The sequence below is a fragment of the Pyxicephalus adspersus genome, chromosome 8 (genome assembly GCF_032062135.1).
Source record: "Pyxicephalus adspersus chromosome 8, UCB_Pads_2.0, whole genome shotgun sequence".
Classification (NCBI taxonomy): Eukaryota; Metazoa; Chordata; class Amphibia; order Anura; family Pyxicephalidae; genus Pyxicephalus; species Pyxicephalus adspersus.
The window spans coordinates 50,349,389-50,373,339 of record NC_092865.1 but is presented as its reverse complement, the minus strand read 5'-3'; the positions used below and the strand labels follow the sequence as shown (position 1 = coordinate 50,373,339).

The 23,951-nt window shown below is 40.8% G+C and overlaps 1 protein-coding gene across 2 annotated transcripts; it reads right to left on the bottom strand.

Annotated features, from left to right (window-relative positions):
* Window positions 1-1,327: 1,327 nt before the first annotated feature.
* On the bottom strand, window positions 1,328-18,499 carry PODXL2 (podocalyxin like 2). 2 transcript variants are annotated; one of them, XM_072420543.1, is made up of 9 exons: window positions 18,410-18,499; window positions 17,846-17,973; window positions 14,064-14,363; window positions 10,057-10,595; window positions 7,460-7,534; window positions 5,324-5,480; window positions 4,989-5,050; window positions 4,400-4,579; window positions 1,328-3,928 (listed from the first exon to the last, which is right to left on the bottom strand). In XM_072420543.1, exons 2-9 carry the CDS (start codon window positions 17,871-17,873, stop codon window positions 3,734-3,736), a joined length of 1,536 nt encoding a protein of 511 aa, XP_072276644.1. In that variant the 5' UTR covers window positions 17,874-17,973; window positions 18,410-18,499; the 3' UTR covers window positions 1,328-3,733. The 2 variants fall into 2 exon arrangements, with proteins under 2 accessions (XP_072276644.1, XP_072276643.1); XM_072420542.1 differs by lacking the exon at window positions 18,410-18,499 and adding an exon at window positions 18,058-18,361.
* Between the last annotated feature and the right edge of the window lie 5,452 nt (window positions 18,500-23,951).

Here is a 23,951-nt window from a genome sequence, read left to right as displayed (position 1 = left end):
CTATTCCTCCCACTGATACCCCCAATGATGGGGCGCTATTCCTCCCACTGATACCCCCAATGATGAGGCGCTATTCCTCCCACTGATACCCCCAATGATAGGGCACTTTTCCTACCACTGATACCAGGGATGGGGCACTATTCCCCCCACTGATACCCCCAAGGATGGGGCACTATTCCCCTCACTGATACCCCCAATGATGGGGCACTATTCCTCCCACTGATAAAAATGATGGGGCACTATTCATCCCACTGATAAAAATGATGGGGCACTATTTATCCCACTGATACCAGGGATGGGGCACTATTCCTCCCACTGATACCAGGGATGGGGCACTATTCCTCCTACTGGTACTAATGATGGGGCACTATTCCTCCCACTGGTACCAATGATGGGGCACTATTCCTCCCACTGATACCCCCAATCATGGGGCACTATTCCTCCTACTGGTAACATTAAAGGGGCACTATTCCTCCCACTGATATCCCAAAGGATGGGGAACTGTCCTTCTTACTAGTACCAATGATCGGGCACTATTCCTCCCACTGATACCCTAAAGGATGGGGCACTATTCCTTCTACTGTTACCAATGATGGGGCACTATTTTCCTCATTGATACCAATGGAGGGGCATTATTCCTCCCAATGATGCCAAGGATAGGGCACTATTTCTCCCACTGATACCCCCAATGGTGGGGCAATATTCCTCCCACTGGTGCCATTGGAGGGGCACTATTCCTCCCACTGATACCCCCAATGATAGGACACTATTCCTCCCACTTATACCCCCAAGGATGGGGCACTATTCCTCCCACTGATACCAAGGATGGGGCACTATTCCTCCTACTGATACCAAGGATGGGGCACTATTCCTCCCACTGGTACCAATGATGGGGCACTATTCCTCCCACTGATACCCCCAATGATTGCGCGCTATTCCTCCTACTGGTAACAATAAAGGGCCACTATTTCTCCCACTGATACCCCCAAGGATGGGGCACTATTCCCCTCACTGATACCAATGATGGGGCACTATTCCTCCTATTTATATCAAAGCTGGCAAAGTTATGCTCTGACCCGGCCCTGAACTTTCTTATTGGCTAGTGATAATTTGGTGGCCAATAGGAAGACGTGGAGGAAGAAGTAAGGTGAAAGCATGGTCCACATGGTCACGTTTCATGATGAAGGATCCAAGGTTTTACCTTTGCCGAGACATCCAGGCATCTGCTCAGGAGCTGAACCACTTTACTGAATGAAGAATAGTCCACAGATCCACTTTGTAAAATTCCAAAGGAGGCCAAAAAATCACACAAAGCTAAAACAACAAACACGTCTCAGATATTTCCTTTTATTAATTTAGATTTGTCAGCGCGGACGGCAATTGAAAACTGGCCAACAGTCGAACAGCAAAAGTTTTATTACGCAGTAGTGCACATTCCATCAAAGCTATACACCGACAACGCTATTGTTTTGTGGAGTGAAGGGGGCGGCCAGGCTTACATACATCCAGAAAAAAATAAGAAAAAAGCTGGAGAAATAACACTGATAGCTTTACAAAGAAACGCACTGAAATGCCGTTACACAAATAGAACTCTATTACATCATACCGAGGAACTTTCCAAAGTCTCCCAAGCTGCTACACCAGACATAGGTCACATAAAGCTCTCCGAAAGGCTGTGGAAATGGTGAGTCCCGGGGGGCGTGCTTTCACTTGTGGTGCTGCCAAACCCGCTGAACCAAATCTGAAATCCTGACCCAATAATCCTAAATTTCAATTTTTTAATGTTGTGTGCTTATTAAAGATAGATCATGTCTTAAAGAGGAACCATGGCCAATTCATAAATGACATATATGATGAAGTCTGTTAATAGCTGTCCCCCTGTTGCATTACCTATTGATCCTGCCAGTACTTTTTTTTCTCTTCATTTAACATGCCAAGCTGCCCAGTAAAAGTGATAGCTGCAGGAGAAAAACCATATAAAATATCCATTGGTGAGACATTGCCACCATAATCTCAGGGTCTGTCCCTAACCAAATGATGGCAAATCAAAGAAGAATTTAAAGTCTCCCCAAGTCCTAAGTATTCCCTTCAGGGAAGTCAGTGCCTTTCATGCAGTACTCTGTAGCACTGAGCCCCCAGCTGTAATAAATAAAGTAACAATCACTCACAATAATCCCCACTCTTTTTTTTCTGGTTTTCTGGTCATCTTGCATATCTGTTTAATGAATTAAAGAACTGATGCCCCATGTACTTGTGTTGTACTTACTTAAAAAACCATTGAAACATAATAAACATTTGCAATATCAAGCTATTAAAAGTTACAGCCCAGCCCTATTGTGGAAGGGGCAGAGACACCACTTTAGGCCAAGATATAAGTAGCTGCAGGGCCTCAGGAAACACTGGTGCTCAGTTAAAATTAAAGCAGTAAACTTGGAATTTAAAGCCTGACTAATGCCATTCATGAATATAAAAGAAATGTGGATTTTTACATTGTGTGTACAGCTGCAACTAGAAATCTGCAAAGCTAATAAAGATCTTAAAGGAGCCTCTATGAACAGGTACTGTTAGAGTAGAAATAGGATTGTCATGAGTCACCTTATGCTCTGTAGCTATACAGCTTAGCAAGGTGGATCACAAAGCTATGGGCACTATAAGGACCACAAAGACATTTACAGTTCCAAGGCTTTGATTCAGCAAGTGTGGTACTAGTCATAGCTCTAGATTTACGATATAAGATTCAGGATTAAGCACAACATTCACAATAGGATATTTTCTGCTTTTACAGGGTGCCTACAGGACTGCACATCAGCTCAATGCTTGCAGGGAATCATGGGAAGGAATACAGAGATGGTCCAGAGGCTTTATCCTCCTGTAACTAAATTACATATTATGACCCTTTATATGGACCAGTGTCATCACCTGAGCAATCACATGACCTCAACTGCACTACACCAATGTTGTGATTGTGCAATGGACCCCCAAAGTGTAAGCTACCTTGTAACATGTTGCTGTTGCATGATCAATAAGGGCATCCCATAACTCCATTCACCATATTGCATTGGTCTTAACAGTCAGTGGCAAGTCTTCAGTAATTGCAGCAAGTTTAGTGGCAAGTCTACAAAACGTCCACACAGGCCTGTAGGTGCAAAGTGCAAGGCACTGACCCATCTCACAATCTATCAGTAAAAAATAAAGTCCCTCAGATCATGAAAACTCTTTTTGTAGCTACCCTGTACCCTGTTTTTCTTTCTTTTTTTTTTTACGACTTTCAGAATTTGCCCAGCGGGCACGGTACGAAGCTGTAAGAATACAAACTACACACAGTTGGCATAGCAAGGCAAGAACAACGGATGTGGTCTGTGCGTTTAACAGCGATCCCAGTCCTCCATCGCCACAGGGGAGAAAAAATGGACAATGCCTAATCTAAAACAACACTGTGCCCAGACAAGGCTGCTCTACAAAAGGCTGGCAGATAGTATTACGCTGGTGAGCCGACTCTGAATTTAATCTTTGGAAGAGTAAAGTGCAATCATATTAAACACTGTAAACCGCGGACCAGCTTATGAGTAGTCACTGACACTGTGTGCTCTATCTAGACTTCTGTGCTGCTACAGATCAACAAACTCCATGTTGTGTTAGTCCCAGCATCTGGGGGTTTGTGAAATGACGCATCCTGAAGGTGACCCTCGGCCAACGAAAGTTCTTGTCTACAGACTGGTGCTGTCGCTGGCCTTTACAAGTGGGTGTCCTCCTCCATAGCGTCATTTTCTTCTTTGTCCGTCTTGTTGATTAGGGTCTCCCAACCGTCCGCCTGGTGCGTGGTGCCACCGTTGACGCTGGCCTTTTTCTCTTGCATTTCCGACTGGCCGTCCATCACCACATCCAGGGTGGGGTTATCATGGCAGCCATTCTCCACGAAATGCAGCTCCTTGCAGAGAGATTAAAAAGGAACACGGTGTAGAAAAAAAACAAGTTAGATTGGGATTTATATGAAGGAAATAAAGGTGGTTTGCCAAAGCTATCAATCAGAATATCCTAATCATTTTTCAGCCTATTCTAAAATAATGATGATGTAAACTTGAACTCTGGGCTAGATGCAAAATCTGCAGATGAAATATACAATACAATATACAATGTCTTTGTTCTGGTGACTCAATAAAAGGTGGACAGGGCAAATATTAATAAAACTTTTGCTTTGCCTTGTATCAGCACATTATCACAAATTGATTATATAACTTACATCAAGCTGATTTATTTTACATGTTTACCAAAAAAAAAAAATTGAAAAGACAATACAGTTGTAAAGTAATATGCATGAGCCAAAAGAGAAAGATGCTTTTAAATCTTTCTGCTCATTGGTCTATAGCTGTGAAGTCATATTGTATAAGTAGGTACTCACCATGTTTTTCAGTTTGGGCAGACGCCTTTGCCAGCATATGTATATGAGACCAGCGACAATAATCATGACACATACCGAACCGATAATAACAAGTACAATGAAGAGTTTGCCATAATCACTCCGGGGTGGACTGGGGCGCGACTGGCAGCTGACCGTACTGGCATAACTTTCAATCCCAATCTGTAAAAAAAATTTTGTATTATTTATTCTAATGAAAACACAGGTCAGTTTGAAATTGCTGCAGCCTCCATTGCTGCCTCGGTTGCTGGTGCTGGAATCGCAGTTCTGCATGTTATCACTGCAATAAGTCCAGAGGCTTACAAGACAATGGGCCTGATTTAATAAAGCTCTCCAAGGCTGGAGAGGATACACTTTCATCAGTGAACCTGGGTGATCCAGCAAACCTGGAATGAATCTGGTCCAGGACTGAAAACATTTGCTAGCAACTAGCACATTTATTGAAGGTTTGAATGGGTCAAATGCAAATCTCTGAACCCCTCACATTACTGCCCCTTTGATTCTTTTTCCCATATTGCATTGATCTGTGCACTTATCTCAAGCCTACCTACTAGTTGTATTTACCACTCACCTCTGCAAGGCTTCGTTTTATGTCGCCCATAGCCATGAAGACATCTTTGGCAGGGACTATACCTTGATAAAAAATGGAGATATGAAATGTTAGACCAGATGTAGAAAGGCACCATTACTTCTAGGGGCCTATTTATATAGCAGTAAATCTGACATTCACTGATACACTCCCTGGTGGAGAATCAGTTGCTGTCATTTAAAAACATGGACCTGGAAGGTTTGCCACCAGGGTACGTTTCAGTGAATATCAGAGTCACTGTTTTTTAAATAGATCCCTTAGTGTCTGGACACTGATGGCTAAGCGTACGTCGTGGTTTGAATCCTGGAGTGACTTACGTTCCTCCTCTGTGACAGTCATCAGCAAGTGATTATCATTCTCATTAGGTTTGCTCAGGAAGATCACCCAGTCCCTCTGGGACGGTTCTGTTTTCCATGACAGCGCACCCTCCAGGAGAGACAGCAGCTGTTGTCCCTTCCTCCATTTGAACTCTTCCTGCAAAATTAAATAAATGCTCTAGTCCAAAAAAAAAAGGAAATTTGATGCTACTAAAAAACATGAAATGAACATTGCTATCTGTTCAAATTTTACCACAATCCTCCAATTCCTGAAACATGGCAGGGTTAGAACTTTAAGCCATAATCTTTAATTCATGCTGAAAATGAAGTAACCTCTTGTTGCTCTCTAATTGATTTGTTTTTTTATCAGTTAATGAAGGCACTGATGTTCACCTGGAAAATGTCACAATCTGATTGTGCAATCCAATATGCTTTAGGTAAATGTGGACAAAATGAAAACACATATTAAAGAAAATATTGTAGTGTAATTGGCCAATATCCTGAAATCTAATATCATTAGGGTGCTTTCACTTTCTTTCCTTAGTATACAACAGGAAGCAGGGGGAAAAATCCTTTAGAGTGATAGGAAATGCCTTTTTAGACATCTGTAACTGGAACACCTGTCCCCATGGGAAGGATTTCCTTCTGCTCCTGTTCTGGTCTGAACTTCAAAGTTTGGGTTATCCATCACTTTATGTTGACAATAGTGATCTGCAGGGGTAGACATAGGGAGGTGCAATGCAAGCCTTTGCATGAGGGCCCCAGACTTTCCTTAGCCAACAGGAGTCCCAATAGGGGCAGGTGGGTCTTAAGCCAGTTGTGCGCAGGGGGCGCTGTTGGCTACATCTGCCACTGGTGACCAAGACCTTTGGAGAATCGGAATTGCGTGGCAATATAATCCTGACCTAGACTTCATAGCGTCTACAATCGGATAGTAATATGCGCGGATGACTAAAGCTCATATGGTTTGCCTTAACTCTTTCATCCTTAGAAACACATGCCTACCTTTGCCTTGCTCCACGGGTGAGCTGGTTGATTTAGGGTAAGGAGGACCATATAGTTAATATAGGCCTTACACAAGGCTTGGGACTCCCTACTGATTAGACTAACGCTGTCACATGCAGGTTCAATAGCTATGGGTGTAACTAAAAATTGCAAAATTTTGGATGACCCCTCCATCCTTTCGAATTTTGGTCAATGGGTGGGGTCACTTGTGATTGCCTAGGGACGGGCAGAGTGTGTCATTCTCCTTCCAAGTGGACAGCGACCAAGAAAAGGTTTGGATTGGTGACAAGACTTAGCCAGTGAGAGTGACATTGGCAGTCCCCCAGCTAAGTCATCACCTGCATGGTCCTCCTTTAGCCCATAACCCAAAAATGTCCATGTTTATACCCCCATTCCTTAGAGATCTGGGAGATACAACTCCTAGCTCCTACAGGGCTTTCTATTCATTACTGGTGGCTGACTGGAGGGGCAACAGGGCATTGGAATAAGGTAGATCTCCATTAAAGTGAACCTGTTGCATGGGCAATGTACATGGTTACTTTGAGTTGGCATTAGATTGGTTCAACAAACTATTCTAAAACCCAAAAACAGGTGAAATGCCTTTATATGGTGGTCTCACAAGGTCAGTCCCACTCAACACTCCACTGAATAGAAAAATGAAGATCTTCATTTGGTTACTAACAGCTACCTCTACGTCATCTGTAACAATGGATGCAGTCAGTGGTGCTTTTGGCGCTGCAACGCTGTGCGGCAACGAAAGGGTCGGCAGCTTGGAGAAAAGGTCACCGAGCAGTTCCGCATTCCTCCCTCCCTCTACGAATGTCTAATCCCCTCTGCTGTTTCCATGGCAACCAAGAGACCCTGGAGATGGTTAATAGGGACAGTTGTCATGGAGACTGGTACATCTTGGGGCAGGCTCCGGCCTGCACATCCAGCAGTGTAATTTGGGAGGGGGCGGCTGAGTCTGCCACAAAATTAAGTCATTGACAGACGCAGGAATGCGAATTTTCATTGAACGGAAAATGTGGCGTTGCCTGTGGCAATCGATCAAATCTCAATAAATGTCATTTATAAAGAAAAAATGTCCTGGGTGGTGTTGGCTAATGCATTTGGAAAATTGTCAGTACTTACACAATCAATATCATCCGACATGTTCAGGATAATGTAATTTTTTCCTGCCAAATTTATCCAATCTTTGCAGATTACCTGAAAATAAACAATTTGTGTGTAATGTTCTGTGAAATTGAAACATTTCCAAAAGTAATAAAATAATACCACAGAAAGAATATATAAAATTGTAGGTTTACCTTAAAAATGAAGACAAGTTTAACATTGGAACACCCCCCCCCCCTCCTGCACTTGATAGTTCCTCCCACCAGCCCCTGAATTAGGAGCCAGTGGAAGAAACCATAGCATGTAGCAGGGTTCAATTGAAACACATATCACACTTCACCAATTAAGACCCCAAACTATACTGGGGAAGGGTGGCATTATATACACATAAATATAATAGCCTGCTAACCCCCCACCCCCTATAATGGCATACATGTAGAGCACCTCCTGTCATGATATGCATGTGAGCAAGTGCAGGAAATAGCCTTTGCCCAACAAAGGATAGATACCTCAGCTCCACCCTCTACCTAATTGTTGCAATCACATGTTAAAATACATCTACCCCTCTTACCCAGTATATTCAGTACTAGTGGCCCAATTCACTCAAGGCTTCCAGAATCCTATTCTTTAGCACTGTACCTGTGGAATTTGCATTTTTTTCTTGCAATAGTCAGGAGAAAGATATTTGCAGCATGTTCACCCACTGGCCCATAAATTAAAGTTAGGGAATGATTTCTTAAAGGGTTTACCCAATTTAATAAATATTATGTAAAATGGAACCATTTGTGAAGTTCTGTTGAACAATGAGGGTTCCTCCAGTGGACCATTAGAAATAGCTGTTGTCCTGTGCATAAATAAAACAGAACTACTACAAAAACAATTCTACAAATCAGGCAATGCATAGGTGATCACTCCACAGGCTTCCAATTAACCTAATATAATTGAAAACAAGCTATCATGCTTTACCATTTTATCACCCCATTGATCCTGCCCCACTTGTACTTCTGATTTGATATATAAATATACCCCTTACTGCCCTCTCCGCTCCTGGACAGCAATTTACTTCCTCACTCATAACCTCTTCCCATGCATGGCTCCAGGCCTTCTCTGGGTCTGCTCTTATTTTCTGGAATTCCTTCCCTAGCAGGCTTGCTACTACCTTTAACATATTAAAACAAGCCTAAGAACTCTTGACTATGCCTTACAAATCCTTCTTCCTCTATGTCAAACCCATCACCAATTAGCCAGGATTCTCTTTACTCTATCTATTCTATACTATGTTTCACCACCTACTTCACTAGGTCTCATTTACTAAAGCTCTCCAAGACTAGAGAAGATAGACTATCATGGGAGAACCCAGGTGATCAAGAAAACTTCAAATAGACCTGGCCTAGGAATGAAAACATTACCTACTAATAGCAAATTCTTTTAAGGATTCCGTTCCAAGTTAGCTGGATCACACAAATTCTCCAACAATAGTCTATTTTCCCCAGACTTGGAGAGCTTTATTAAATCAGATCCATGGTTAGCTCAATTGGGTCTCCTCCTCCTATGTCACAGTTTGTACTTGTTATATAGGTAGATTTGACATCTGTAACCCCTTTTAATTGTACATAATGAAATATGTTGGTGGTTTATAAATACAAGATTGTAATATTATTTGGCTCTTAGCAACCAATCAGCATTGCATCTGATCTGGGAAATCCAGGGAACAGATAAAAGCATCTGTCTAGGAACAGAAGACCTCTGTCCAACATAGAGGAGTTTAGCTCTTCTTCTCTAATAATCAAAGTAAATGTTTCATGTTTTTTTTTATATAATCTGAACATTTGGTCCTAAATGATTTCCAATGTGCATTTGTATAACAAATGTATATTTCCCACCTTGTTTAGAGTCCATCCATTAGTATCAGGATGACTCTTGGAGATAAGAGCTAGAAGCTGACGGACAGTCGCTGCCCTGTCAAGTCCCTGGACCCATGCTGATAAATCACATTGCATTCTATTTACTAAGACATGGCAATAATATAGAAAACAGAGCACATAAGTTGGTTGCAGCTCTCTCAGTTAATGGGCTCTGTTATGAGAAACTGTTATGCATACTCAGGAGACATGGTGTGCTTACACTAAAAGGTCAGACAGTTGGCAGAAATACAAATGCCGGACTTCAGAGGACTTCTAACTCCCAGAACTTACTGTAATCCATAGATGGGGCAATCAAAGAGAACAGAAATGTTTTGCATGGGTAAACCTGCACTTTTATGATAACTTACAGTTTGTAAAAAGATGTATCTGTCTGTCATTTGCAACCCCTATATAAAGCAGAATGTTAAAAAAACTGTAAATAAAAAGGCACTTAGCCTTATTGTTGTAAAGTCGTCCATTATTATTATTATTATTATTATTATTATTAATATTAATAATAAACTGTATTTTTATAGAACCAACATGTTATGCAGCGCTGTACATTAAATAGGGGTTGCAAATGACAGACAGCTACAGACAGTGACACAGAAGGTGGCGAGGACCCTGTCTAGAAGAGCTTACAATCTAAGAGTCCATAACTCTGCAAACCAAGTCTAGTAATACAAATAATAAAAACACTGATATAAATACCTGCTCAGTACTTGGTGACAGCTGCATGGGGGCTGCCGCCTTTGTTGATTCTTCTTCATGTTGAGTGGAAAACACTGGAGTAACATCGAGCTTCTCATTGCTGTTGGAAGCAGACATGGACTGGTTGGCTGCCATACTTTCATTGCTCATGTGTCCAGGGGGAAAATGTCCTGCAGGATGACCCCGTGAGTCTGCTGGAGGTCCAGGGTGACGTTCAGATTCTGACTTGTGACCGGTGTGATGTCCTCTGGACCCAGAATGCTTCTTGTTCTTTCGAGGTGGCTTGGCAGTGGGGTTGGAGGAAGTAGAAGTCATCTTGGGAACCGTCCTGTCCTCCAGATCTGGAACGACAGCTGTGGTCTCATTGTGTATCGGCTGGAGAGGATCTTCTTCAGCTTGGATCTTAATGACTGGGGATACTTGTATAGGAGTCTCGCTAGCTTCTGTGGGCCACCATGTCGTAGACGTTTCTAAAACTTGTTTTGGCAAAGTGCTTGTCTCAACATGGGTGACTCTGCTGTCCATTGACTCAGGTTCAACTACAATAATAAAATTGAAAAATGTATATTTTTGGTAAATTTTCCATGACTTTTAGGTGGATAGGTAATTAAAAAATATCAGTAATGATGGTCTATGTTTATCTTTGTATAATTTTTCTGTTAATGACTGTTGATAATCCTTCTAATAAAAGGTCACCAATAGACTTATCAATAAACAAAAGACAGCAGAAGGAAGAACTTGCATAGGTAATGAGCAGATGTGATTTACTTCTAGTTCTCTAAACTTTTACAATCTTCTATTAAAAGAGATTTTGAATGTCCTTGTTCCAATAGTATAATGCTTATCATGTGACCTTGCAGTAACGCTTTATTGTAGTCCCTGTTCCCACCGTGCAAACATATACTCCCATATCTCTGATTTAGGGATATATTGCTGAATTGATCGTACTGGCCAGGTCCACACACATTCATTCATCCCTTTAGAGAGCCTTTTACTATGAGCTCATATCCCAGACTTTATTAAGATTCTACTTTTCATAATTTTCAATGGGGAAGTGACATTTGGAGCGTGCATTTGCTGCAATTGATAGTATAGTAAATCATGTTGGTTATCTGTAACTGATGATTGAGAAAACTACTAAGACATATCTGGAATTAAAAATAACAATAATAAATGCAGGTTAGCCTATCCATCCATTTCCACCTGGTATGCTGTTAGTAAAATACTTTCTAGAGTGACGGCGCTTACCTGGTATTTATGGATGAGCAATGATGTTGAGCATCCAAGGCTGACAACATAGCTCATCCATTTGTACAGTTCGTTGGGTATGCATTGTTACCCTTGGCTTTTTTCCTGATGTAGACTAAAAAAAAAACTTCCACTCTTTTCATCTTTATTACATTGGGTGAGGGGTGTTTTGTAGTCCAGACATAGCTAGGAATGCTGATAACATTATTTGATGTCAGTTTAGCTAACAGGACGTCACAAGGTCACTGAAATTCTAGAGCAGTGCCTCTCAAACTTTTTAACATTCCTTGAAATAACTTTCAGGTCTTACGGAACCCCTACTACAGTTACTATATTCACAGCTTACATAACATTACATAGTGGTCAGTAGGAAGATTTCCTTTTTACAATGCTGGTCATTAGGAAGAATGTCACTTTTACAGATATCCAAAAAAAAATTAGTGATAATTGACCCAAGTGTTCCAAATTGCTCATTGCTCAAGAAACCCTTGGCAACCTCTGGAGGAACCCTGTTTGAAAAACACTGATCTAGAGGCATCAACAGCTATTTTTCTATACTTAAACCTATATACTCATATATATATTAATAAATTATCATTTGTTCTTGGGTTTAGACCAGTGTTTCTCTACCAGGGTTCCTCCAGAGGTTGCTAGGGATGCCTTGAACAATGAGCAATTTGGACCTCTGAGGTAATTTTCACCAATATATTTTTTATCTGTCAGGGTGATATCTTCCCAATAGCCAGCAATCTAAGAGACATTCTTCCCATTGACAACCACACTAATATACTGTGAGCTGTAGATATAGTAATAATAGCAGTGGTTCCCCAAGAACAGAAAGTTATTTCAAGGGTTTCCCTAAAAAATCAGGAAAGCCTGGTTTAGATATACTGTAATACCAGATTTTAAATTCCCCCAGATACAGTAATACAGAAGTCCAGAATACTCTAAATCAGCATCCATCTGATTCATCACTGCAGGGGATTACTCAAATTTCTACATCTGTAAATATCTCCCTACCGATCACCAATTACTATCTTCTGATGAATTCCATTACAGTGAGTCCCCTGTGTGTATTTTGGCTGCTTGTGTGTGAATAATATAATATTTATTACAGTAGCAGGACTGCTAATGATGTTGCGGTGGAAGTGTGGTCTTCCTTATATTGCTAGGGGCTTTGTTATTAGAAATTAGGGTATGTGGGTCAGTTCCCGTGGCAATATGTTTATGAGGGGCAGCAAATCTCAAAAGATACCAATGGTAATACGTGTTTTTTCCACCTACTGACTGTCTCTTGTGGCTTAAGCAGAAATAATAAAAAAGAAAAGCTTGTTATTAGGAGAATTGTGTTATCGGTATCTGTTTCATTGCTCATGCTGCACTTACAGTGGTTTCAAAAGTGTATGCCTAGGTCTCTCCACTGCTGTCTCTGTTTCCTGCCATTGGCTCCTATATTACTAAAGAAGTAGTATAGAAAACAGCAAGTTAAACTACAGTGGGGACAGAAGTATCTAACACTGGCCAGCCCATTTACAGTCCTTATGCATTCTTCACTTGGGAATGTGGCCAAGACCAGTGGATGCTTGGGAGATCAATGACATGGCTAGGGGCATCAGGGCCAAAATAAAGGCAATGGTGAAATCAGGCATCCCTGTCTAAGAGCTCTTTGTAAGGAGAAGATGGGAGAGAGTATGCTTGTACCTTGCAACTCTTGCTTTGGGGTCAGAGAACCTTAAATGAAGGAAAGATACAAAATGACCCTGGATTTCAAAACACTCCAGTGCTAAAAAGAGTTAGCCCCACTCCATATTGTCCAAGGACTTCTCCACATCCAATGTAAACAGGGCCAACGATAGAGAGAATTCCTAACAAATATACATGTTTCAGAAATGTATGAATGCTATAAATTGCTGATCTTGCTTGGAGCTTGGAAAAACATTTGCTGTACTTTTTTTGCAAGATATCCTATCAGCTTCACGCTCTGCATTAAAACATAACTAATCCCAAAAGGGGGAACATTTTCATTCCATTGTGCTCTTTATTGTAAATTTTAGGTATTACTTTTACATCTCAACTTTTCAATTTCAAAACCCCACCGGCTTGGGTGTAGCTGTGCACCTACCCATACAGCCCCACCTTCTGAAACCTTTATTTTCCTGTTGATAGATTAAGTTTAAAGAATTGATACCACCTACTTCTTGCAACTAAAAGTCCTGATTCTCCAAGCTGGTACATGGTTTCTACTGTAATGCAGAAATGCTGGAAATGTATTATTGTGTCTATTGTTCTTATTAATTTGGGCAAAATTATGGGCACATTTGATTAAAAAACCCACCAATTGAATTCAGAAATAAAAGGAAATAAACTGTAGTGCAGTGTGCAACAGATTCAGTCTATAAAACAGCTATTCTGACTCCCATATTTCTTCTGTGCATGGATTGTGATCACCTAATAACTTGCCATCATGATGATTGCCATCAGAATTTGCCTTGTTCATTTTGGGTTTGGTTGAGCTTTCAAAGCAAATGTTGTAGGAGTTGGTAAGAGACCAGAGGGGGTGAGTTGTAGATGCAACTGGTATGACCTCCATTTGGGTCATAATATTAGTTATTTATAAATACTAATTCAAAACCGAAAAGATGAAATGTTAGACTGACTCTTTAAACTATTTGCAAATATGAGAAATATGATGAGGGCCATGGCTCCTTGCCGAATTTTCCTGCAGAAAGAAAACAACATCCAAGACCGAATTTACCCACCTGTTTGTGCTCTGCTGTCTTCGCTGGTCTCATTCATTTTTCTCGTGTCATCATCCCAAAAATATTTTGGGGATTGGAAGATAGAGATCTCCTCTGTCTCCTGGCTGGCAAAACCAGACCCTTGAGGTGTGTGGAGCAAATCATGGTGGATGTCGGTCTCTGAGTACCTGTCACTGCCATGTTCTGTGGAATCCAAGGTTTCTAGAGTGGACAAGGATGAGGATAGGTCCACCAGAGAGGTGGAGGAAAGTCCCTCCGAACTGGGCTCCTCACAGTTCACCAAAAGGAATGGGATGAGCCCTATAGAAGAAAACAAGAGCCTAATTTTTAAAAAATGTCCACAGCGTGATGATAGAGAAGGGGGAGGTGAGGAAAAGGGGAAGACTAAATATTAGCAAATTAAACTCCAGATATAAAGCTGTCTTTGCCAAAATGAATAATATTCTGCAAGCTCAGGAGGTGCCAATCTCATCCGCGATTCACCATATACAAAACCACTGACCATGAACGAGTGTTGGTACACTGAATAGGCATGTATGGGTCACCGATGGACTGAACAATGGATCATTGATCAGGCACTTCTGGAATTTGAACTTTATAAAACAAGTCATATTTGTTGTGCAGGCAATATAGGGTGAGCATGCCTATTTGTCTTAACCCTTAATGTCTGTTCATAGATCCCCATGAACCCCTGGACCCTTGTGATCAATATGCAAAATTAACCATAAAGGCACTGCCCCTCCTGGGTGATCCAACAAACCTGGAATGGATTTCTTCAAAGTCATTTGCTATTTGCTAGCAGATGTTTTGGACCCTGGACCAGATCTATTCCAGGGTTGCTGGATCACCCATCGTCACTGATGAAATTGCATCTTCTCCAGCCTCGGAGAGCTTTAATAAATCAGGCTCATTGTATTGTGTCATGTAGATGGTTGACCATAGATCTGACAAGGCACTAAGATGGCATTTTTAGAGTGCACCCACTATACTCAAAATGTCAAAAGAACCAAAGTCCATCCAAATTTTAATATTCATTTTTTAAGGCTTAGAATGGTTAGAACACCTGGCAGGTTTTTATCTGGGGAGATTCACCATCTGTGTTCATCCATTGCCACTGGGACTGACAGTAAAAGTAATGAAGACAATATTAAGTTGTCACCAAAAAAATAAATCTTCCATTGAGATTACTTGTTCCAGTAGCAACTGTCAAGAACAGGATTTCATCTCATATGTGTTTACAAGAAAGAAGTTAAGTAGAATTTAATTAATGAATGTGACGCAAAAAACGTAACAAGGGATTTAATAATTCTCTAATCTGTTAAAAATGAAAAATGTGTTGGCTATGGATGACTGGGACAATGTAAAAACTATGACATTTATGGTATTTTTATAGCACCAACATAGTATGCACCACTGCACAGTCCATAGCCGTGTCACTAATTGTTCCTCAGAGGAGCTCACAATCTAATGCCCCTACCATTGAGCTTGATTTATTAAATCTCTTCAAGGCTGGAGAGGATACACTTTCATCAGTGAACCTGCATGATCCAGTAAACCTGGAATCGATTTCTTAAACATAATTTGCTATTTGTTAGCAAATATTTTCAATCCTGGACCAGATCCATTTCAGGTTTGCTGGATCACCCAGCTTCACTGATGAAAGAGTATCTCTCCAGCCTCAGAGAACTTTAATACATCGGGCCCATTGTCACAGTCCAATGTCCCTAACATGATCTAAGGCCAGAAAGCAGTGTCACCCACTAGTTTTTGGGATGCAAGAGAATATCCACAGTGAAAACAAGAAAGCTCAATGCATCTGACCACTTGTACTGAGTGCGTGCCATTGAGCCGTCATCAATCATAGATTTGTGCAATTCATCCGGCCTGGACAGGCCATCAAGCAACTCCGACACATGCCAGATAAGGATGTTTTGCTATTGGTGACTTAAGCTGACAATATCTTGACCTGGATAGTGTCAGAAATGTTACATTGGACTATGACTACTTTATAGACTTGCAAGCTCCTCTGCAGGACAGTTACAGTGACATGACTATGGGCTCTTTAAAGTGCTGAGTAAGATGTTGGCACTTTAAAAATACATAATAGTAAGAAAAAAAAAAGTAAGAAAGTGACCTCACATCTCTGGGGCACCATTGGTCCCGTATGACTTTTTGGGGGGTATAAAGCAATCAGGCAGATTTGCTGGATCTCTCTTGTTTCCCAAAGCACTGTCTGCATGCAGCTCCTTTCCCATAACCTAAACAGGAATGCTCAAGAGGTCTTCGTGTTCCTGCTTATGGAAAAAGCTGAAGATGTTGTACATCTGCCAGGTTTATGGGTTCATAAATGGCTTGGCACATAAATTCACCAGCACTATGTAATTCCAAAGACTGGTGAGCATCATAAAAGGGCAACAAACTGGCCAATAAAAACCTATCCTTCCTTTCTGGTCCCTGAGTTTCCAAAGGCTCTGGTTTATAATGCTGAGCATTGTAGTTCTACAACATGCTTCCCCAGGTGGTTGATGGACATGGTATATGATCAGGAGGGGTCTAAGTACTTCTCAGTAACAGGCTGCGTGTTCCACCCCAGCTGCATAACAGTAGACGGCGTGCAAGTGTCACGTACCAACATGGCTAAATTAATTATGTGATCCTCAGGGGCCTGTTTAGCATGATGAATGTGTCACAGCCACGGCAAGGCTGTAATCTCATTACAGACAGAAGTCTGCTGAGAAAGAGGGACCTGTGCCAAGTCTCGTATGCAGTCTACACAACGCTCGTCTAAGAAGCTCGCAATCTACGGCATATGTACAATAAGGCAGTTCATGCAGACTGCTTGTCTTTGAAGCTTGCAATCTACAGCTGGCCTAAATAATGACATGGTGCCTAGAAACTGATCATCTGAAAAGCTTGCAGGGTATGTTCAGTGCCAAGCCTCCTATGTAGTCTACACTCTGCTCGTCTAAGAAGCTTGCAATCTACGGCATTTGTACAATGAGACAGTTCATACAGACTGCTTGTCTAAGAAGAATGCAATCTACACCATGTGCCCAAGTGGCCTAACAAATGAAGCAGTACCTAGAAACTGATCATAAAAAGGCTTGCAGGGTATGATAAGCATGCAAATAATATATTGAGCAAGGCAGTGCTTACACTCTTCTTGTCCAAAAAGCTTGCAATCTATGACAGGTTTCTACAGGATTTAGTGCCTACACACTACTTGTCCAAAAGGCTTGCAATCTACAGCAAGTATACAAATGACTTATTGAATGAAATAGCACCAAAAAGCTAGCAATCAACATGCACAGTTTGTTAATTATTAATAGGGCAGCATAATGACCAGCAATGATATGTAAGAATTCTGGAATATTTATCTGATATAGCAACCCAGTCAGTTGCTAAGGGTTACTACACCTTGAAAATAATTGTTCTCTCACATCAAATAGAATTTTCATTCACCAGGGCTCTTGTTTTTTTGCCTGTCATCCAATGCATTGACACAGGCCTATTCTCTGTGTCGGTGCCCAAGGTGCCATTGGAAGCTCGGTGATGTGCCCACCCTTCCTAAAGCCGCATGAATTTTTAAAACAGTGCGCTGCTGTCAGACACATTGCACTGCGACAAAAGAACCAGTGCCATAATGCCGATGGCCAACCTGTCTCTACCCAGCTGTTGAAGAACTACAAACCTCAGCATGCCCTCACCAGCTCCTGGCTCTCGCTTTGTTCAAAATAAAACCAGATTGCCATTGAAAAAACAGACACATAAGCAGAACTCACCCAACACAAGGTGCCAAGCTTGCAGCATGTTGATGTCAGTGTGTGCCCACCCTTAGATCAGCGGGCATCTCCCTCTCCGTGGATTGGAGGTTCAGATGTTCTTTCTTTGTTTATGACCACAGGGCTTTCTGTAGGGCGATATCAAAGGACATAAAAGGGTGATAAAGCAATGCAGAACCCCACGTAAAATCTGTAGGCAAAAAAATACCCACTTTCAATGTGCAGTCACTGATTTAGCAGCCAGTGCCAGTCTACAGCCGTGCAGTGCTGGAATTTGGACTGGCATGGCTAAGTGACCAAGCAATAGAAAATGCTCTTGATCTGGCAGAGTTATATCTTCAATCAGTGATTAGCAGCTAGCAGTGAGCTTGGAGGGTATTGATCAATGATCAGCACGTATAGAGACCTCCTTGGCCACTGGGCATCAAGAGCCCATACAAAGGGGCACAATAGAACTGGGCAGCTTGGGCTGGGGGATCCGAGGCTATGCTATGCTAAGACCGCATTGACCATCGTCTCTGTATTGTGCCCACCCACCCTGAGCTCTCTGCTTTATCCCCCCACCTCCTCCTTTTGCCACAGCTGGGAGCCTGGCAGGTCCCTGAGAACAGGATTCCCTCTGTCTGGTCCCTTGGATGTGTAGAAGAAGCTCACTGACTCACCTCCTCCCTGCAGGGCTGGTGCAGTGGCTGTCTGCAGATCCTCCACAATGCCTCATGGTCCTACTGCCCGCTTCCACTTCTGCATCCGCCACCTGTTAATGGAGAACAATGGGTCTTTATCCAGACATTTTTTTCCATATCTGCCTGAAATAGACCTAAATCCAATCATCACATTCTCATCTAAGCATTACTATATTCATGCATTTCTAGTCCTTTTCATGTTTTAATCTGCAGCTTTAATTAAAATAATACACAATCATCCTGCAATAAAGGACAACTCTGTACCTGTCCCCCAATGGTGTTCTTGTTTTTTGCAATGGGGTGACAACACTCTGCACCTGTCCCCCAATGGTTGTCCTGCGTTGTAAGTCCCCCAAGACATAAGACCCAGCTGCAGTCTTTGCCAACACATATTGCACAGGCATTGTCCACTGTTGTCACCAACTGGAAGCTGGACCAAAGCAATGATGTGTAATTGTCAAGTAAAGGAGAACCTGGAGCTTGCAATTCTAAACAAGTCAGCAAAGGTGTCTCTTACCTTCAATCCAGCTTCAATTTAAGCAATGGTGCTAATCAGAAGTTAGCATTTCTTGATGAGTTAATGACCTGAATGAGATAATAGAGATTAGGGTCTCTATCATCCCCTGAAGAAGCCCACATGGGCGAAACGCGTCCGGTGAGACCCATCTTCTCTTGCTCTTTGATTCCTGATACACGTTTGTAAAAACTTTGTTGAAGGATACAGTGTATTAACCTCTGTTACTCCCATTTGTATGGTTTTTATAATTCTTGTATATTTAATAAAAGTGATTTTTTAATTTCATACAATACCTAAAAGTTTTTCTGTGTCGCAAGTAGCCTAATGCTCTGTCCTCACATTTTCTCATAAATTGTCCCTACTCAGACATTAAGGGCTTAGGCACATTAACCAAATTGAGTGGTCATTGAGACATCATTATTAGGAGGTTGACAACACATATTTTTCCCAATCAATCAACCTGAATGAGATACCAACTATCTATTATAACTAAGACCCCCAGCCTTCCCTTCCGTCTTGTCTCTTCTGGACTAAAATTGCTTACTCGATGAGCATAGGAAGCTGCAGCAAGTCAGATAAAGTCTGTCCCATTTCCCGGCTGGAGGACATCCAGCATCATCTCCCCCCTTTCTCCCCAGCCTGGCCCTGTTCATTTATTGGATTTCTATTATTTCAATCAATGACGTTCAGGATTACAAGTGAGCATTACCTAGGGCCATTTACATGCAAATACAGTCTGCCTAGGAATGCTCATCCCTCCAAACTGATACCCTGGCACTTCCTGTCTATATGCATGTGCTCCAGCATTGACTCTGGACTGGCTTCCTAAAAATGATGAACTATATAAAAGCAATGTAGTTCAGCAACTCAGGGTGTTTTCATAAATTATTCCCAGTTTGACCCAAATTCAGCCATATTTTTGTTATTCGATACAGGATTTACATTTGCTGCTGCTGTGTTGTTTTGATAATTGGCCAGTAGGTGGCAGAATGGGTCTTAGTATTAATATGCATTGAAATGAGCAATACATAGGGATTTTAATGACAGTGCTTGAAAATACAACCATAATAATGGGCAACAAATCCATAAATACATCCCTTGTAGTTTCCACAATGTAGCAGGGAGATAGTGCAGAATAACAACTGGAAGACTGTTGTCACTTCAAATTTAATTTTGCATGAATAAGGATCACCAGGTATTCATATAATGAAAGCTGCATAATTAAAATGATTGAATGTGACTTTTGATGTTTTATTAGATTCAGGATTTTCTGAGATTTTTCAATTTAATGGTTTGAAACAATGTAACTTTGTAGCAAATCACAAACTGAGAGACTACAGCAGGGGCTGATCTGTGGCTGAGATGTATAAACACAGCCATACACAGGCACCTGTAATTTAGACCTGCTAGTACATATTAGTGCTGCCCTTCTGGAAAGACAAACAATCTCTTCATTTGCTTTGTATTCAAAGTTACAAACCCATCAGATAATTAAATTTGCCATTATAGAAGATAGAGAATAGCAGTAAAATACTAATGAAAGTCAATAGCTTGGTCATTTATATAGAAGCAAAAGCAGAAATAAGGAAATTAGAAAAATTAGCTTGAGTGGCCTGTACAGCAACGTGCACGTCTCAGCAAAGGGGGACATTAGTGAGTGACAGCGCAGTCAGCCTGCAAGACAGCAACGGCCGCCAGCAGATGCCACGCTGATCTGATTTAGTAAATCTCTGTTGTAGTTCACCTCTAATTATCCATCTGTTATTTAGTATCTTTACTGAGCTTAACCCACTCATCAATCTGCCAGGCTGGCGTCAGACGTCAACCATCGTCCCTACAGTCCTCCCATAGTGCCGCTCTCCACACATCCCAGTACGGCGCTCCATATAGAGCTCATGGTTATTAAATCTGGAACAAATTCTGTGCTCTTTACAAAAAAGTAACACTTTTAAATTGGACAATTCTTTTTTTCAGCCAAACTTCTGATCCCAGACACAAATGTTGTATTTGTTTTTTTTATGAATTGTTTTATTACTGGCTCAGGGCATCAGTTATGAATTTTGTGCTTTTTAATGAAACATTTAAGAATCTGAATGATTAAATGCCCTCCCTCGAATCTTTCGGGAGTTAATCTTTGCTGAGTTTGTTTGAGATGAGATTAGAGTTTACACAAGGCTGATTAGGTACAAGCAATGCATCATGAGAGTCAGTCACATACTTCTCCATATCCAGTAGTGCATGGCATTTGCAACATCTATACTAGATTGACCATTGGGAAAAAAGGAAGAATTGCTGCAATGGTGATAAATCTATGGAATAGGGATCACCATTCCTAGTGATAGGGCCTAGTGATAGGATAGGGCATTTTAAATATATATATATATATATATATATATATATATATATACATATATAGTGTGACACCAAGGAGGTGGAAGGGAGATATATTTGCCCAAGATTGCTCTTTTATGTGAAGTAATTTGTCCAAGATTCCTTCCTGTGTGAAGCAGCAGGTGGAAGACTCACCTGTGAGATAAATAATGAAGAAGTACTGAGGGTGGGGATATAACCTAGAGCCAGGAGCTCAGTCAGTAGCTTGGCTTGGAGAGACACAGACAGGTGGACTGTGTGAGAGAGCTGTTTGGAGAGACACAGATAGGGGTTCTGTGTGAGGAGCTATGCTGGAGACACATACAGGGGTTCTGTGTGAGTGAGCTCAAAAGTGAGTAGAAGGTTGCTGAAAGCTTGGTTTTGAGCTGACAGGGAGAAGCCCTCCAGCTGATAGACAGGGATGTCTTGATGTATAGTAAGTGTCGGACAGGCAAGGTTTTCTTTTGCTGTTTTTGTTATTTTATCTGCAACCTTCAATAAACCTGGCTGCAAGCCAGTTTAAGGCTGATACCTCAGTGTGTGATCTGAGTTGGATGAACCAGACAAGTGTTCTTTGACCCCAGCAAAGGCGATCCTAAGCGTAACCCCTCACAAGATATATATATATATATATATAAACTTAAATTAATACGGAAGACAGTGTATATTTGGCATACCTAAAAAAGGATGGGCACAAAATCACAACATATTTAGCATATGTGATAAATACAAAAGATAGTGTATAACATAAAACCCAATTCAAGCTTCAGTATTCCCTGAGGATGGATTCACAAGGGGCTTTAGTGCTGTTAACTAAACTTTCAGTTGTCTGACTAATAAAATATGATTTGAAAGTCTCTTGCCCGACACGTTTCGCCAGTTGAGTAGAGACTGTCAGAGCAGCTGCACAGTAACATGTAAAAATGTATCAAAGATAAGTATGGATAAATACAAAGAGTGCTTCATCATAAAATATAACAAATCTAATGGCAAAATGCATGCACATGCCAATATTACAAAATATGTGATCATTTCCAGTGTCACAGGTGTATAACAGAAATACCTATGAAGTCTAGTAATGAAAATTATATGAAGGTATCCAAATGGAAGTGTCATTGGTATCTTGTTAAAATGTAAAGTGTAGTACATCGCAGGATGTATATGATGAAAAAGAGGGTCTATATGTAAAGTAACATATAGCAGGTAATAGAAGAGTGTATTAATACATGTGTTATTTATGAAAGAATAATTATAGACATAGTGAGGAGTATATGATTAAGTTTTAATAATGCCACTTACTCCGCAATTAGAGCAGGTTCTTATCCTTGGAAGACGCTTGAAGAAATAATCTGGCAGTTAATATCAAGGATCATGTGGGAAGTGCTAATTTTGGTTGGAGGCCTGAGATGACAGGTACTAAATGAGTTAAAACAAGAATGGTATAAAAGAAATTATGAGGGTGACTAGTTATAAATTCTTTGTAATAAAACCAAATATATATATATATATATATATATATATATATTTATATATTAATAATGCACTTAATAGTTGATTAGGGTAAAAAAAGGGGATTTTTAAAATCATTGATTAATATTGTATCTAAGTATAGTATCAATGGAATTGGAGGAGAGAGCAAGGTACTTATAGGTATAGTAAAGGCTCACAATAGTGGTCAAAATGTTGCTATTGTTGTGATGATAATGGATATGAAGAACTTACCCCTAGAGAGTGAGTGGTATTGCAGAAAAGTGACAGTTGCCGATTTGCAGAATGATCTGTGTTCATAAACCGCTAGACCCTTTGCCTTAAATGGGCAGAAAAATGTCGTGCAAATGATGCATGTGCGTGAGGATATATGAACATACAGTATATATTCAGTAACTTCAGGTAGAATCACAACACCGGTAAGCCATCATGTTGGCATGAATCACAACTATGAGCTTCTACGGTCTGGAACATATCTCCCCTAACCCTAGGGGTGGAGGTGTGGACATCAAACTTCTCCGTTGTGAAACCAAATGGATAATTGATCTACAAGCAACTTTGAAACCTGGTCTGAATGATGTTTTAAGTTTCAGACCTTTTCTAACACAATAAAACACCACTATACCCCTACCTCTCTTCCTCTTCTCCCCTTTCCCTTTATTTCCAAGTATCCAGTGGTAATTTACCTGTTATATTAGTGGTATGTGCATAGACTATAGGCTTTTATATCTCGAGAATGTATTTTCATCTATATAGTAATTGCAACAATGATAAACTTTGCATGGAATCTGCAACACAATCTGCAATCTGCAATTGTCTGCAACACCGTTCACTTGAAGTCCTTCTATTACATCACTATTATGTACATGAATCATCAGCTTATTATTTTTTGTAATAATTTGTATGTGTATTGTAGCAACGATTTACTTTATTACTATGTTATCTGTGTGTAACACCTCTTGAAATCTATATGCATTGATCATTAAATATCCTCTCCCCCCCCCTGAAAGTAACTGCACTATATACATACACAAACATTCCCTCTCAG